The following is a 17,215-nucleotide window of genomic DNA, read 5'->3' on the forward strand; positions in this document are numbered from 1 at the left end:
GACGTTCTATGTCTCTTTCCTTATTGGCATGGATTTAATAGGACAAATTCTAATTACTGGAGACATAACACCTTTCACAGAGAGAGAATTTTGTTTGCTGTTGAAAATCATTTATCATTAGAAAACAACATGCTCTAAAGAGTCACTCGAGTACAGCTCTTTCCTGTACCATACAGCACCTCTCGAGCAGTTTGATAGTGTCCCTCCAGCTGATGATACACAGAACAAGCTCAGCCGTGCTAGTGGGGATGGAGTTATCTCCAGAAATGCTACTTTTGAGTAAGATATAGAACCATAAAATGGTTTGGGGTTCAAAGCTCATCCCATTCCACCCCCTGTCATGTGCAAAGACACTTTCCATTAATCCCAGATTGCTCCAAGCCCCATCCAACCCGGCCTTGGACACTGCCAGCAATAGAGCAGCGACAGCTTCTCTGGGTAACCTGCACCAGGAGCTGGAACAGACACTGATCTAGCACAATGTACTGCAAATCTGATGATTTCATAAACTTGGAATTTTATCTGAAAAACCCTAACATGGGGGCTCAACTGAGACAGAGTAACCACTGCCCCAGACCACCTGCTACCTCTTTCCTTACAGGCTTCCGTGGCAGTCTTGCTTTACCAAGCTCAGGAGAAGACAAAAGAAACTATTACAGGAAACAGAAGAAACTCATGACAATGGAATGGCTGCTTTTGGCAGCATGTGGACAAGGCAAAGGCATGTGAAGTGTTTGCTTTATCCAGGCTGACTTGGAAGGCAGTAATCGCAACCACTGCCATTCATTTAAACTTAAAACTGAAGCAAAATCGCCTTCATTAGAATCAGAATGACAATACCACGCATGTATTTTACATTCTTAAACTACAAAGAAATGGACACATTTCTGCCTGCTTTGGATGGCACACAAGAGGAGATGAATTAAAGTATTACAACACTTCTAAATCCAAAGAGAAAGTCTGGCTTTCACTAACATTTCTGAAAACTTAATTGGGATGCATCTGACAAGAAAAATTTAAGCGAGCTTTCACACTGGAAAGCAGTCAGCAGGCAAAGGTAACACACTCTGGAGCAGAGATATGAAATGTTTAGGGAAGCAAAAGATCTACACGTGTCCTACCGCAGGAGAGTGGGTCCTGAGCTCTGCCCTGGGGCTAGCCCTACAGGCTGGCTTAGAGGGGATGAAGGCCAGAGCCGCTGGGGGATTGACCAGCAGTGGGCAGGGCAAGGCCTCTGGGGGCACGAGGGGCAGCAGTGGCTTAGCAGCAGCTTTCACCTCCTGTCCAGTGTCCGGGACGCTGTAGCCTGGTTCTCTCCCATCCAACACCGTGGCAGGAGTTTGCTCTTCAGGAAAAGGTGGTAAGGTAAATTCACCGTCACCCTGTTCAGGTGGCACAGAGATGTCCGGGGTCCCTGCTGATGCCGAAGAAGTTGGAACATATTCCTGGTACAGCAAATTGCGCAGCTTCTCATCAAGGCTTTTAATTGTGTTGTCCACAAAGTCCACCCTGGGAGGTCCCTCGCTGTCGGACTCAGCGGTGCCAGGGGGGTTCTGCTGCTGGAGCAGACTGACCCCTGCCCCAGCCATCCCCGTGCCACCCTGTGCCATCGTCACCTGCTGGGACGTGGCCAGCGGCACCTGCGTGGGGCTCTGGAGCTGGGACCCCACCAAGGCCAGGGCGTCGGGGCCAGCAGCCGCGGGGAAGGGCTGGCTGCCGAAGGACCCTGCACCGGGCTGGCCGCCCTCTGGCAGGCACGGCCCCTGCGGCACCGGCTGCCGCTCCAGCCCAAGGCTGCAGCACACCATCTCCACGTCGGGCACGCGTGCCAGCTTGTCTGGCTGCGGCTGCAGGTGCGGGGCCGGGGTGTCGGGGGGTTCCTCAAGCCCCACAGCTTGGGGGGCCAGGGGGCCGGGCTGGGGGTACTCCGGCTGGCCCCCGCCAGCTGCCGCGGGCTCCGCGACGCTTGGGGCGGACACCAACAACGCTGGGGCTAGGAACTCTGGCTGGCTTGCTATGCTGGCAGGAGCTGCTGCAGCAGGAGCTGGTGCCAAGGACGAGGTGGCTCCAAGGGGGCTGTCACTGATCCCTGTGTGCAGGGGAAACTGCTGGCTAACCCCAACCCCGAGCGCCTCAGTCACTGCAGAGCTCACCAGCTTGTCATCCGACTGCTCTGGGTCTAGAGAGAACATAAACAAAAGGTGAACCTTTAAAAGAAAGGAAATCACTGCCAATCCTCACGGAGAGCTGCAGGGACAACCCAACAGTGATTCCCACCAGCAAATAGCTGTTATGCACATCAAACGAGAATTTTCAGATTATGCAAAAAATATTTCATTGAAAAGACACTATAGTGATGAGAATTTCAGCTACCCCATAGCATAAGGTATAGCTAAAATACTGACAGTTGACTGAAATTCAGATAAAAATTCCCAATTTGGTTCAACACCCCAGGAACACATTGCAAGTGCACAGCTTAAAAAATTCATCACTTTTTTCCTCTGACTAAATCAAGTGAACCCATCAGCTGAGTGGGGTGAGGACAGAAGAGAGACAACACAGCAGCTCTGGAGAAGATATTTTCTATAAAGTAAAGGAGATACCTGGCCCTTCTGTCTGCTGGGCACTGGGAGGCACCGGGGGAGAAAAGTCAGGGGCATCTGTAGCAGGGTTTTCCACCACTGGACATATAATAAACCACCTTTTTCCAGTATGCAAAACTAGAGATGAAAAGAAAATAACAAGTAAACGTGAATTTCCATTGTCTCCAGATCATGACGTGGTCTTAATTTCACTGGATGGTTTGGGTAGGAAGAGACCTTAAAGGCCATCTAGTTCCAACTCCCTGCTATGAGCAGGGACACGTTCCACTAGAAATTCAAAGGCACTCTTACCATTTTGCTGATACACAGGTGTCTTTATTTGAGACTGACGCTTCTCCTGTTAAAGAAAGAAGAAAGAGCTGGATCAGTGCAAGAGGAGCATCATCCCACTCATATTGTAAGGCTTTACACAGCAAAAAGCATTATTTTTCTAGTTAAGAAACCTTTTTAGTTTGTTTTTTTTTTTTTTTAAACACAAGATGCAAAAGTAATTTAAATATCTGGCTGTTAAGAAAAATGAATCAAATTGGCAATCTTTATTTAGCATTTCTTACCTCACTCATTTCCAGTCTATCAGAATCCTGTTGGGGACTTGTTCCCTGGTCAGAACTTCGCTCTCCTTCTGTATCCTCACTGAGCATATCTTCTGCTTTATCAATGATATCCTTCATTTGCTCAATAAAAGTCTCTTTTTCACTTTGCAAGATGAATTCATTCTCCACCTAGAAGGCCACATCAAAATAAAGGGGAAAACAGAATTTTTTTTATTAATGTCTCATTCCACAGCTGCCAGACAGCTCATGCAACAAGCACACGAGGAGCTGCCTATAGCAACTGGGAGCACTTACAGCCCGTGGTCAGCCACATCTCACCATGTAAGTAGCAATTTCCTCCGGTGCATCACCATCCAAGTCAAACTTGAACGTCACCATTTTGTGGTTATGGGTTTCCAGCTGGCACTCCACCATCTTATCCCCTGTGTTACACACCTGCATGCAGAGATTAACAGCCCTTATTCCTGGAAAAGCCAAAGGAACTCTAGAGTTACCCTCCAGCAGGTTGTACTTGCATTTAATATGGTCAGTTTGGGTCTACTGGACTTCTCCTGGCGTGAACGAGCACGTGTGGATTTCTTATGCTTCTTTGAAGACTTTCCTTCTTGCTTTCCACTTCCTGTTGCTCCATCCAAGCTGTCACTCAACTCTTTACCAGAAGCAACATCTGGACTCATGTAGCTTCACATGGCAAAGGAAGAACAACCCCAAAATAAAGCCAGAGTCACACACAGTGGAGTCATGCATCACGTGTAAACTATGTAACAGGCTGCCAAAAGGGCACATTTACACTTTTTCTGGCCCAAACTGAGTAAACTGGAAGATACTCAGTGAGCGAAGGGAACTACTCCACACTGGGCACATACTCTGGCTACAACACCTACCAAGAAATGATCTATTAATGTTTCTGGCAGTAAATATATCCCTATGTCCCCTAAGCCCTTCACTTTTGGGTCCTGACAGTCCCTCTCTGAACTGCACAAGTTCCTGCATTTCTAAGGTGAAATTTTCTCAGCTCCTACTTTGTGCCCTCCCAGCAGAAAGGCAAACAGGCTGAGTTTGCTGCAGAGGGAGGAAGATTCCATACAGCTGTACATACACCAAGGCTAGGATGCTGCACCCAAACTAAGTAATTAAAAGAGCTGCAGGTGCCAGAATGGGCACACTGCACACAGAACATGTCAGCCTCTCCCTAGCCATGCTCCATCTCCTTCTGGTCAGGTCAGAAAAAACAGCCTCTAAAAAGCAAGCATTTATTACGCCAAAGAGGTGATGACAATACCTTTCGCAACTCTGGGACAGAGCTTGGAGTTTGTCCTGTATTGCCTGTTCCTAAAATGCAAGAAAAAGTAATTTAAGCAAACACATTATATTAGCAGATGAAAACACCTTAAAGGAAAGGGTTTGTGGTTGGCACCAGTAATCCTGAAACCATTCTGTTTAACCAGTTCTTGGAACCTGGAGATAAAATAAATGTCCTATTTTACCCTTCCAACATCACTTCTGTCCAAGGCACCAACCACTTTCTCAGACAGATCCACTAACCTGCCAAGTTTCCTTCCTCTGCCCACAGCAGATGATACAGTGAAAGGAATAAAACAGCTCTCACCACCATGGCAAAACCTGACTGAGGGACAATTCCACACCAGCACTCAGTCTTATTTTTTAATGTATCTGCTAATTTGCTTCATTGCTTTATATAGTTTCCTGAAATATGCTCAAATATTTTAATTGTGTTTGGCTTAGTGGGAAAATTTCTAAGGAACTTACAAACAAAAGATGAAAATTCATCATTTAAGAACACCACCCTCACATCATGTCCTCTACACAAATTTCCCCTAAAAGTTTCCCTCTCCACTGGCTGCAGCTCTGAGACAGACATCACAGCATCATTTTCACATCAGGTAGACCCAATCTCACAGAATTTGTGACAATGCTGCAAGCCTGCTGTAACAAACTTACCATGTAGGCACAAAGACACACACACCCGTGCATGTATCTAACTGTGTAATATACACTCACACCAGATACATCGATAAATATATATAATTTAATATATATATTTATAAACAAACGTCTATAAAATCCTTCTATAGACGCACAGCTAGAAACAAGCCTCTTGACTGCTACTGCTACACTGAGCACTCAAGCAGTGGTGGACTGGGGTTAAAAGTTCAGTGGGGAACTGGTCAGCCCCACTTGTTCTGTGTCACTTAACCAGCCGGCCCCACTCCTTGGCTGTAACACCACACATAAGCCATGCCAAGCTTAAATGCAGTTTCAATAAAACTGCAACATCAATGAACAGCAAGAATGCAAACATAATGCATTGACATTCTGGTAAAGCACTTAACCAAGTGCCTTACAAAGCCTCTTTTGCCTGACTGGTTCAGGTTGGTTTGGATGCAAGTGCTACCACGTGCCTGGACACAACAGAGGAGATAAAAATGTTATGGCAGAGTAGCAACACAATGCAGTGTTTTGATTATATAGACAGGTATGAAACTTCTTTTACACCCAAGGAAACTTTAGCGATGTATGTCATAAAACCAGCATGGAGACGATGTGGATTGCTTCATTTATTAAAGTGAATGAGAGAAGGGGGTTAACTTAGACATGAGACATTCTCATGGACATGAGAATGAAATTAGTAAACCAGTGGTTAAATGTTCCAAGGGATGTGAAAGACAGATGTGTGCCTCACTGGCCATGAGTTTCTCAGGAGAACTTGTATCCTCCATATCACAGTGCACAAGAATGAGGTTTGTTCATACTTCCAGAATCTCTAACAGAATGGACCCTACACTGAAGGGACCCAGCACTGACCCTGCCATGAGCTGTGCATTCAGAAAAAGACAGCTGGAGAAGGAATACTGTGAGTGATGGATATGCCTGACTCAGCCCAGCTTTTCTGGGGAGTCTGCAGGTGAAGCACTGCAGAAAGGCTCCACCATTCCTGCTACACCTAACCAACACGATACAGACATCCACCAGGAAATGTCCTACATCACAGCAGGAACACTGGTGCAGTAAGAATTAAACTGCCATTGATGGACAGGAAAAGCAGGAAACTAGAATCCATTTTTAGTGGATCCATTTTTGCACAGCCCTTCCGGAGCATCTTCTGGAGGCAGCATCGAGTTGTGCCTCCGGTGGAATTTCAGGCTGTACGGGAGTCAACAGATGTGACAAGCCATGGAAACATGGGACAAAACCAAGAGATTAATTTTGAAAAAGGTGAAATACATATTTTGGGAGGAAAGGTAACTCAGAACAGAAACTCAAGAGGAATGACTTTGAATGCAGAATCACAGAGGGACATTTCCATCCAGAAGTGGAGAACAAATCAGACTTATTTCCTGAAATCAGGTAGAAATACTAAAGCTTTTATTTTGCTTTGTTAACAGGGAGCTGAAGACAAGGAAATGTTCTGTGATGTTCTGTCAAGACTGAAGATTAAACAATTATGGGAGTGGAAAGAAAGACAGGAGGAGCTGACAGTTCTATAAGGAAATGAATAAAAAACATCCTGCTTCTATGACCTGAGAATTGGAAATGTCTGAGTATCTGAAGAAACAAAAATCCCAGGGCTGCAGCAGACACCAGGCAATACAGGAGGATACCATGCTAAATGAAATGGGAATAGGGCTCAAGCTGACGAGCATGAAGGGCTTTCACAGTACAAAGACTCAGATTGCGGAGCAGTTTCTTAAGGCAAATGATGGTTGGTTGAACAACTGCTTGAGACATTTAAAACAAGACTGGACAAAACATGGATGAAACTCTACAGAACATCTTCTAATCCACAGTGAGAATTTCTTGATTTCTATCTCTATGCTTGTGGTCAGCTACAGACAAGAAGACGTTTAGCCCTGCTGCCTCATGAATTCAGTGAGACATTTCCTGAGCTACAGCATGAGGTTTCGTTTGGAATAGCCAATTATTTGCTGACCCAGAGCTGCTGGAATTGAGGAGCAGCAGTTGACACACGGAGGGGATAACCTCCCTTGTGCAACAAGCCCCGTTTCACAAGGGGTAACTAAGAAGATTAAGGCTGAGCCTGAGGCTGAGGAAGGGCTCTACCTCTTGAGATGTCTCTGCGCCTGCTGCGACAGCTGAGCAGGGAGCTGGGAGCTGCTGGCCCAGTGGCTGGGAAAGATCAGGCTGGAGCTGCAGCACAGCAGAGGGCTGGAGAGGCAGGCCGGGCTCTATGGGGACAGGTGGGGCAGCCGTGGCAAGGCTGCCATGGACCTGGGGAACGCCGTCAGGAGGGACGCAGGGCGGCACCAGCTCCGACTGCAGCTGCAACGGCGGTGACATGACCATGGAGGGTTGCCCCGGCAGCACAGGCACCTGGGCTCCAGCTTCCAGAGCAAACTGAGTGTGTCCAGGCATGGGCTGCAACACAAGAGAGCTGTTAGCACACACCTCTGCGCCAAGGGCTCAGCACCTACGTGACACGGGAGCAAAGTCACCGGTGTTCATGAAAAAAAGGACTCCAACTTTGCAGTGTGATAGGGTTTGGGTGCTCTCAGTAATGGCTACAGAGATTAAACTTTCTCTGAAAGAACCAAATAAAAGCTAAGGATTCTCTCCGTACAATTATAACAATGTGCATTACTCAAGTACTAGTTTATTAGTAGGGACAATGCCAGATTTTGCTAAGAAATGAAAAATCACAGAATTCCAGAATGGATTGTAATGGATGGAACCTCAAAGCTCGTCTCATTCCACCCTCTGCAATGGGCAGGGACACCTTTCACTATCCCAGGTTGCTCCAAGCCCCATCCAACCCGGCCTTGGACACTGACAGGGATCCAGGGACAGTCACAGCTTCTCTGGACACCCTGTGCCAAGGCCTCCCCACCCTGCCAGGGAACAGTCTGTTCCCCATATCCCATTTAACCCTGCCCTCTGGCAGTGGGAAGCCATCCCCTGTGTCCTATCCCTCCATCCCTTGTCCCCAGTCCCTCTCCAGCTCTCCTGGAGCACCTTTAGGCCTTGGCAGGGGCTCTGAGCTCTCCCTGGACCCTTCTCTTCTCCAGGTGAGCACCCCCAGCTCTCCCAGCCTGGCTCCAGAGCAGAGGGTCTCCAGCCCCTGGAGCAGCTCCAGGGCCTCCTCTGGACTTGCTTTAAGATCTTAGGTGATTAATTAATTCTCCTGAATTCTTTACTCTGCTTTCAACAACCCCACACTGTCCATGCAGAGAAAAACACACTACCCATAACCTAACTTAGGATATTTTAAAAAATCTGCCATATATGTAGAATCAGGACCACCGGGTCACAAATTAATTAATTAATTGTGCCACAAATTACACAATTATCTCTTTCGCTGAATATGCACCAGTGTCCTACTTCAGTTTGGTGCAGTTTACACACTGAAGTCCAACTTAATCTTTGATGTGCCAAGCCCCAAGGTCCCAATCCTGCCAACACCTCCATGTAGACAGAGGGAGTTTCACTTATCTCACTGGATTTCTCCAGTGTATTAAAATAACTCAAGTGCGTAAGCACTTGCTGGGAACCAGACCCAGGCAACAGGATGACAGCTACCTTAGAGACTGGGTTGTTACTCTGCATAACAGTCCTTTTGGGTTGTACATTTAAAAAGAGAACATTCACCTTTTAGGTACATCATGTATTTTTCTAGGGGGACTAAGCTTGTGGGAAGAGGAAGGAGCATATGGAAGAAAAGAAGACTTTTAGTACTAGGTAAAAGCGTGCCCAATTTTTACTTTTTTTGAAGTATCATTACATAGAGACTTAAGGCTATTGGAAAATACATTTTAAAAAAAGACTCAGATGGGAACTAGACCACATGACTTCACTACTGCATGCTCTCTGCAGATTCTGGGTATGAGCCAAAACTATTATTCCAGGTTTTAATGTGGACAAAAATAAAGACAGGATGTGCTTCACAACACTTCAGAGTTACATGGCTGCCCAAAGGGGGATGGTTAGAGTGACAAGTGTGGTGTAATGCCACAGAATGGTGGTTCAATTTAAAATCTTATATAACTAGAATAATTCACAAAATATCTCATCGTCAAATCACAGAATATTCTGACTTGCAAGGGACCCACAAGGATCATCAAGTTCAACTCTTAAGTGAATGGCCCAATACAGATGTATCCAGGAAAAACAAAACTCAGAATGCTAAACATCAACTGTGAAAACAGCATGGCATTATATACAGAAATACCTCTCCATTAGAAGTCTTCAAATCAGAACGATGTTTTTAAAATATTCCTCTGCACATTATAATAGCTATTTTTTCATCCTAAATTCTTCCATATGCAACTCTTCCATACATATTTGATAGCTAATAACTGGGCCAGGATGGTTTGGCAACATCAGCTCTCCAATTCTGGTATTTGCCATGCTCACTGTGTCTAATGTGCTTGATTCCATTCCCTCTAAAGCCTCAGGGAACACCGAGTAACACTCCCAGGCTCCGTGCTGCTGACATTCTCAACGACAGTAATTCTATACCAAATATATGGCTAAAGAGAGAAATTTAAAAACTATGTACTGCTCTGAAGATGCCAAGATAGGTTGGGATGGGATGTTACGAATTTAAATTAGTGTGTTATGGTGAAGGGATGTGGCAGAATACAGATTTTCCAAATGCTGTATTTAACAGGTTGAGTGCCCTCTCCTGCTTTTTGTGTTTCACGTTGACATATCTCAGATGTGGCGAGAGAAGTATTTACAGACTCCGTCAGCCCTGAGACAGTTTCCATGTAAATCCTGCTAATACTTGAACTCATTTATGCTTTGTTTCTTTCAGGGCGGAAAGGGTCTGCAGCTAGAATCCATCTCCACCCTGCAGGTTTGACAGTGCTCTTCCATGCAGTTTTCCAGAGTCCTTACCAGACAGCCATTTCCCTTTGCTGTTTTAAAGATGTTCTACACTGAAATAACTCCACTGCTCCTGTCAGCTCCCCCATATTTGCTGTCTGTACCCAGCAGCCCCAGCATCTCACATAGACGTGCTACAGGCCTGGCACATCCTCTTGACCCAGGAGAACCACAGCTCACACTTCCCCAGATCTGAGATGAAGAAGGAAAAGGAAATTCAGCAAGTGCTCTGCCCATTCACTGTCCAAAGCCAGTTGAATTACGCCCTATATCCTTGATAACCCCCATCCCTGGGTGAGGACATTACCTGCTACCCCAGGGCTCACAGCTTCAGCCACCACCTCCAGAACTGAGGGCAAGAAGTCAACAGAACATCTCCAGAACAAGGATGAATGCTGGTGAGGAAGAGAGCCCCAGGCAGGCCTGCAGCCCGGAGCACCGTGTGGCGCACTTACCTGGTGAGCTGGCTCGGGAGGGTGGAGGACGCTGGGCTGCAGGGCTGCCGGCGGCGGCTGGGCCACGGGCTGGGAGCCCTGCGCGTCACCGGGCAGCAGCGGCTGGAAGGCGGGCTGGAACACGGGCTGCGGCGGCAGCGGCGGCACCCCCGGCGGAGCCACCGCCAGCAGGGGGATGGTGGCTGCCGGCATGTTTGGCACGATGGGCTGGCAGGGCAGAACCAGAGAAGCCACGGTGGTGTGAGGCAGGTTGACGGCTTGCATGGGCAGGGCGGGGGAGTTGGGTGCCATGGGCAGCGCGGGGTTCATGGGCAGGCTGGGCAGGATCACGGCTGGAGCAAAGTACTGGGAGGGAGCAGGAATGGGGGGCACGTTTGCAGCAGGGATGTCAGACAGGTTCGGAGGAAGGCTGTCAAGCCCTGCCAGAGGAGTAATTGCAGGAATGACAGGAAACTGAGGAATCTGAAAAAAATATAATATCACAGTTTTCACTGATGGTATAAAGCAGTTCCATTTGCCACACAAGTCCCTAAAAACCACCTGTGCCATGAGAATAATTATGTCTGTTTGTTAATCACTTCCATTCATTCCCTGAGGTTCACAAACAGTAATAAAATCTGATTTATGCTTAAATTATTAGTAAAAGCAAAAAAACCTCATTTGAGTGGGATGCTTTTATACCTTAGAAGCTTAAAACTACTTCTAACACCAGCTTGAAGCCTTCAAGCAATATCCTAATTAAAAGGTGCTTTCAATTTTAACAGAAATTAAAAGGAATTGGGCCAGATCTAATGCAAAACTCTTTTATGCAAAATTAAGTGAGGCAATTTAAACCCTTGTTTTCAAACAAGCTGCAACTCAGGCAGCACAGAAGAGCCCAGAAAAAGGGTTTTTACAATCAAAATCTCCCGGTGATGGAGCAGACATTAGCATCACAGCAACAGCTTACTCCTGCCCTCTGGCACAAGCTGCTTCACCTTATGGTGCCTATCACTACCAAAGACAGCCACAGCACCATCCACTTTCCTAGGCCAAGGGAAGGGTCTGTGCCCTGCTCCAGAGAACAGACCCAGAGCAGAACGACATAGACAGGGCTAGCAGGTGTTGGGGAAAGTGGTGAAATCAGGTCAGAAAATAGCAATAAAACCAGGCAACCGCTCAAGCTCTCAAGCCTGGGATGGGGAAGAGATTGTGCCAGGGGGGACAGTGCAAAAGACCAAATCAAAACAATCACAAAAAAAATTACTGCCATTTTAGAACTGCCATTAACTGGATGGCACAGGGTTGGGCACAAAGGAGACTTCTGATTCACCAAACAAACAACAAAGAAACACACATGAATTAGGAAAGAACAATAATATGCTTATCACCTAATTAAACTGACATGCAGTCAAAATAGCCACACAAAACCTGCAAATCATGTTAATTATTAGCTGGAAATTTCTCCTCAAATGGCTGTGCTCACAGCCCTGTGTTACCTGGGACGGGGCCACAGGCGGGAGCTGTGGCACGGTGGGGATCTGCAGGGGCTTCAGGGAGGTGCTGCTAGCGGGCACCTGCGAGCCCTGCCCCGGGAACGGTGGCAGCAGGTGGGGGGCTGGTGGCAGAGGGCACACAGGCTGGCCGCTGAGCACCTGCTGCAGGGATGCTGCCTGTGAGATGGGCTGCTGCTGCAGGGACAAGAAAGAAAAGGTTACTGCTTCTATACTGCAAAGGAACCAGACGGCTGGCCACACTCCCCGCTTCTCCCCAGCTTGCTGTCAGCACAGACCTGGCACTTGGGAGTACAGAATCACAAGCTCATTAAGGTTGGAAAACACCTCTAAGATAACTGAGTCCGACCACCAACCCAGCACTGAAAGGTCCACCCATACAACATGTCCCCATGTTGTATCATCAAGATGTTTTTTGAACACTTCAAGGGATAGTGACACCCTTACTCCTCTGGGTAACCTATTCCAATGCTTAACCACTCTTTCAGTGAAGAAAATTTACCTAATATCCAACCTAAAGCTTCCCTGGCACAGCTTGAGGTCATTTTCTCTCCTCCTGTCCCTGTTCTCCACGAGCAGAGCCCAGCCCTCCCCCTTGCTGCCCCCTCCTGTCAGGGAATTGTACAGAGCCTGGAGGTCCCCTCGAGCCTCCTTTTTTCCAGGCTGAGCCCCCTTCCCAGCTCCATTCCCTGCCCTGGTCATGCTCCAGCCCCTCAGGATGTGCTCCAGAAGGGACAGCTCCCAGGAGAGATGGGCACTCTTAATTCAAACACTGCAGAGGAGCTCATGCTAAAAACACATTTAAATGCAAGACATATTAGCTAAAATGACATATGTTAACTGTCTTGGAGAGGCTATTTGTAATGACTCAGACTCTTTAAATCCCAGAGATTGTTCCGGTTGTCCCTGTGAAATCTCCACCCACTAACTTTCAAGATGCAGTTAAAACCCAGCTCATCCTGGCAAGCAGAAGTCACTGCACAATGGAGCAGGCATGAAAAGTATAACACTTATTACTTGAGACACAATCAACCACAATAATTGCAGTAAAAGCTAGGTTCCAGATATTTCTGATGCACTATAGTGACAATGTGGAATCCAAAAAAGTAGCTTTACTTTTCTAGGGAAAGTAATGCTCCCATGGCCTGCCAGGCTTTGGACAGCAGAATAGAGAGAAAAAGTTGCATTAATGCTGGAAATCATCGGTAACAAACCCCCACATTTTATGTGCTATTGATATCTTCTTCTTCAGTTCCTCTAATTAGTTCTGGAAGTACTTTAAAAACCCTTCTGGTTCAAAAGGATGACTCTGAAGCATAGGCTGGCTTAAGGTCACTTACTTGGGACCACAGGGCTGGTAGCTTCACCAGGCCCTGCAGCACACAGAAACTCTGCCATCTCGTGTTTTGAGAAAGACGTGGTATCTTCCCAGTTACAAACTGAAACCCACGGGGAACAGCAACACAGGGGCTGGCCTGGCACAGGTGATGGGACAGAGCAAACGATCTGAGGTGAAGGCACCTGAATATAGTCTGAGGGATGGGAGGGGTCGCCACTCACTCCATGGAGGAACTCCTGCTGGACCAAGCCCCAGCTGCGGGGTGGCAGAGCCACATGCCCAGGGCACTGAGCTGGAGTTCATAAAGCTGCCAGCTCCCAGAGCCAGCTCTACTCTAGCGCCCTAGTTGGGTTATTCTGTAGCTCAGACAGCTGCCCACAGCTCACCATGCGGACAGAGGGCACTGGCACTTGTGGTTAGCCACCTCCCACTCCAAGAGGCATCCCATTAGAGCAGGAAAACTGCACTCAGGGAATGGAGTGGCTTCCTAAAACCTCCCTCTCAAATACAGCTTGTGTCGTAGAAAATGCTTGTGAATGGGATAAGGCACAGGGAGGGGAAAATATCCAGGCAGATTAGGTAACTTTGCCTCAGCAGTGTAAATAAAAAAAATAAAAATAAATAAAAGTTAGGAAATACAACATAGATTCCACAGGTCTGATCCACCAGTGCATATTGATACAAGATCAAAACAATTTGTTCTGTAGGCAGATGAATTTCCCTTTTCCTGCTGTCCTGCCATACCCTTCTTAGCATTCACCGGACACTGCTGTCTCTGAGGAACATAGGTGCTCTGGGAAGTTTTGCAGAGAAACTTGGGACACCTTCCACTGTCCCAAGGTTCTCTAATCCCTAATGTCCAACCGGGCCGTGGGCACGCCCAGGGCTCCAGGGGCTGCCCCAGCTGCTCAGAGACACCTGTGTGAGGCAGAGCAGACACGGGCAAGGGCTGGGCTGGACACAGCTCCATGGCAGAGCCCAGCTCTCACCTGCTGGCTGGCCAGCACGGGCGGTGGCGGCTGCCCCAGTGGTAGTGGGGCCACGGTGCTGGGGACCACAGAGAACGGCAGCGCCGGCTCCTGGTAGTGCTGGGACACCACGGCGGGTGCAGCCGGCACCGTGGGCAGGACAGGCTGTGGAGAGACAGTGGCGTTAGGGAGACACTGCCAGGGATCCAGGGACAGTCACAGCTTCTCTGGGCACCTTGTGCCAGGGCCTGCCCACCCTGCCAGGGAACAATTCCTTCCCAATATCCCATCCAGCCCTGCCCTCTGGCAGTGGAAGCCATCCCCTGTGTCCTATCCCTCCATCCCTTGTCCCCAGTCCCTCTCCAGCTCTCCTGGAGCACCTTTAGGCCTTGGCAGGGGCTCTGAGCTCTCCCCGGATCCCTTTCCTCTCCAGGTGAGCACCCCCAGCTCTCCCAGCCTGGCTCCAGAGCAGAGGGGCTCCAGCCCTCAGAGCAGCTCCGGGGCCTCCTCTGGACACACTCCAACAGGCCTGTGTCCTTGTGCCTTGCTGCAAAGCCACTAATGGAGTTCAGTGCCAACAGACGGATAAGGGACTGAGTGGGTCAACTTGCACAGAGGTAAGTGAGGAACACATACAGAGACGCCTGGAACCTGTATCCTCTGGGAACAAGAGCATAAACAATAACATGAAACATGACCCAGGATACAGAACTATTTGAAAAAGCTTTGGACTTACTGCTGAGGGCTGCTGGTAGTGGCCGAGCTGGGGGAGGCTGTGGGGCACAGGCTGGCCCTCACTCAGTGGGGGGCTGTACACCCTCTGGATGGCAGGAGGGACAGCGTCTGGCAGGGACGAGTAGATGACACTTTGCTGGCTGCTCTGTGAGTCTGAATAAACCGTGGAGCCTTGGCCGCTGTCAAACGTGCTGTCAGCTGGAGGAACAGTCATTTTTACTAAAAGCTCCCCAGGGTCAAGTGATGATTTTAGAGCAAGGTCACCATGGTTTATGTAATTAGCATTTTTACTACTCTAGCCCTTTTGTTACATAAATAAATTATACAACACCAATGTTATTTTCTACAAAAAGCACACACTGCTTCGCTTAAGCCAAAATCCATCCCCATGGATTTTTGCTCACACTGATATTTAAGGCACATTAGTATTTTCTTTAAAGGGCATAAGGTTGACATTAAGAATTGCAGATGTTTATAAATTTTGTAGGATGAAAGGAGAGGAAACCCCAACTGTCATGTTCAGAGCAGATCATGGGGTCTTTTAGAGCGCCATCTTCCAGGGATGCACTGAGTTTAACACTGCTTTTATCAGCAGTACTGAAAGTTACAGAATTCTTTATGCTGTATGATTTCAGCCCAGCAAGCCACGCTCTGCTTGAGTGTAGTGCAATTAAGGTCAGACACAAACCCCTGTGCAGGTTCCAGTTGGTTTGGCACACTCAGAGCTCTGTGGAGTTTCTTGTGGAGCATTCGCCCAGTTAACCTATGGAACTGCACAGATACGGGCACTGGACAAGCACTGGGTCCTTTGTCAACTGGAAATATTGGTATTACTGATTTAAAAATATTATTTCACAACTTTTAAAGTGTGTAAAATACAAGCGCCCAGCTCTGTTTGAACCTAAGTTACTGCTTTCATCACTTAAGAAGGGAAGTGAGACAACTCAGACTGAAGCTGGAGTACCCCAACGACAAATAGATTAAAAAATTTGAAAATGAAAGAAAACACAGTTTAAAAAACCATTTTAAATTACAGCTAAGCTTAAATATGATTTCTTTTCCCAACACTTTCCACTGTCTCTTTTTTCCATATTCTAAATAAAGTTTTACTTACTTGGCTTTTAAATAATAAATTATTTTTTAATAGCACCAGAGAAGACATTTCTCTTCAGCATTCCCAAGCTGTTCTCCCAACTGTTTTTTTTTCCAAAATTAAACTCTCCTCTCTATTTATTCAATTCATTTCTGAAAAGGCAACACAGCCCTACTCTCATGATGGAATTTCTGCTGCATTAACATTCCAATTTATTACAAACAATTATTCAGGACCTCAAAGGAAAAATAAAAAAGAGTCTAATGGTAGAGTGCTAAAGTAAAAGCTGTGAGTCCATCTCAGGTTTTTATAGAATGTACATTACACACATTAAGTTATTCATTTCCACTTTTACATTTGACCTCAAATTACATGAACGGGTGCCACCCTAAATTATAGAGGTCCTATCCTAAGAAAATGTTCAAATAATCTGACAGCAAATCGCCAAGTAATACCAAGTACTGTTTAAAAGTTGAAGAGGAGTAGGAAATAAATTGTGAAGGGTTATATTTAGCATAACATTTTGCCAACTCATGTCCAGCAGAGCCACGGAAAGCACAAGTCACTTCATTGTAGCACTAGAAACAAAGAGTCATAATTGCAGTATTCCTCAAAGGAATTAGCATGAAATAAGTATATGATCCAAAAAAATTATATGAGCTCATTTTACTTTCTGATAAAAAGCTTTGTGAATGTGACAACATTGTGAGTGTTATGCAAATGTGGCTATTTCTCATATCATGTAAAGGATTTTTCCTTTACAGGCACACATGGATATCTCAGTATTTAAATCAGACCTCAGTGTAGCCCTTTATAAAATACCTGAATTGAAGCAGCAGCTGTGTCTTGCTAAAGGTAATGCATCTTTTACTTAAACATGCTTACGTACAAGCCCAGAACACTAAAACAGAAACTCTGTGATAACTGTTTAGTAGCAAAATATATAATTATATAGAGATACCTATATAATACTGTTTTCTTGAAACTTTTTCGCTTTCAAAATTGTCATGCATCTGTCCCAGATGTTTGTGTTTTGCACAGGAGCTCAAAACACCCACATCAGGTTACTGTGGGCTTCCCCTCAGACATTCACCTCTGTGCCCATGAAGCC

At 46.7% G+C, this 17,215-nt stretch overlaps 1 protein-coding gene across 5 annotated transcripts in view; it reads right to left on the minus strand.

Moving 5' to 3' along the window:
* WNK2 (WNK lysine deficient protein kinase 2) overlaps positions 1-17,215 on the minus strand; it is a 94,723-nt gene that overhangs the window by 28,039 nt on the left and 49,469 nt on the right. For all 5 annotated transcript variants that reach the window (XM_088171740.1, XM_088171739.1, XM_088171741.1 and 2 more), the window contains exons 8-19: positions 15,013-15,209; positions 14,298-14,441; positions 11,955-12,146; positions 10,477-10,938; positions 7,241-7,555; positions 4,440-4,489; positions 3,673-3,838; positions 3,476-3,592; positions 3,158-3,325; positions 2,895-2,940; positions 2,604-2,720; positions 1,278-2,179 (exon numbers count right to left, since the gene is read on the minus strand). In XM_088171740.1, coding sequence (XP_088027866.1) covers positions 1,278-2,179; positions 2,604-2,720; positions 2,895-2,940; positions 3,158-3,325; positions 3,476-3,592; positions 3,673-3,838; positions 4,440-4,489; positions 7,241-7,555; positions 10,477-10,938; positions 11,955-12,146; positions 14,298-14,441; positions 15,013-15,209 — 2,876 coding nt within the window. The remainder of the gene's footprint in view (positions 1-1,277; positions 2,180-2,603; positions 2,721-2,894; positions 2,941-3,157; positions 3,326-3,475; positions 3,593-3,672; positions 3,839-4,439; positions 4,490-7,240; positions 7,556-10,476; positions 10,939-11,954; positions 12,147-14,297; positions 14,442-15,012; positions 15,210-17,215) is intronic.

This window comes from Sturnus vulgaris, chromosome 11 (assembly GCF_052056855.1).
Source record: "Sturnus vulgaris isolate bStuVul1 chromosome 11, bStuVul1.hap1, whole genome shotgun sequence".
NCBI classification, from domain to species: Eukaryota; Metazoa; Chordata; class Aves; order Passeriformes; family Sturnidae; genus Sturnus; species Sturnus vulgaris.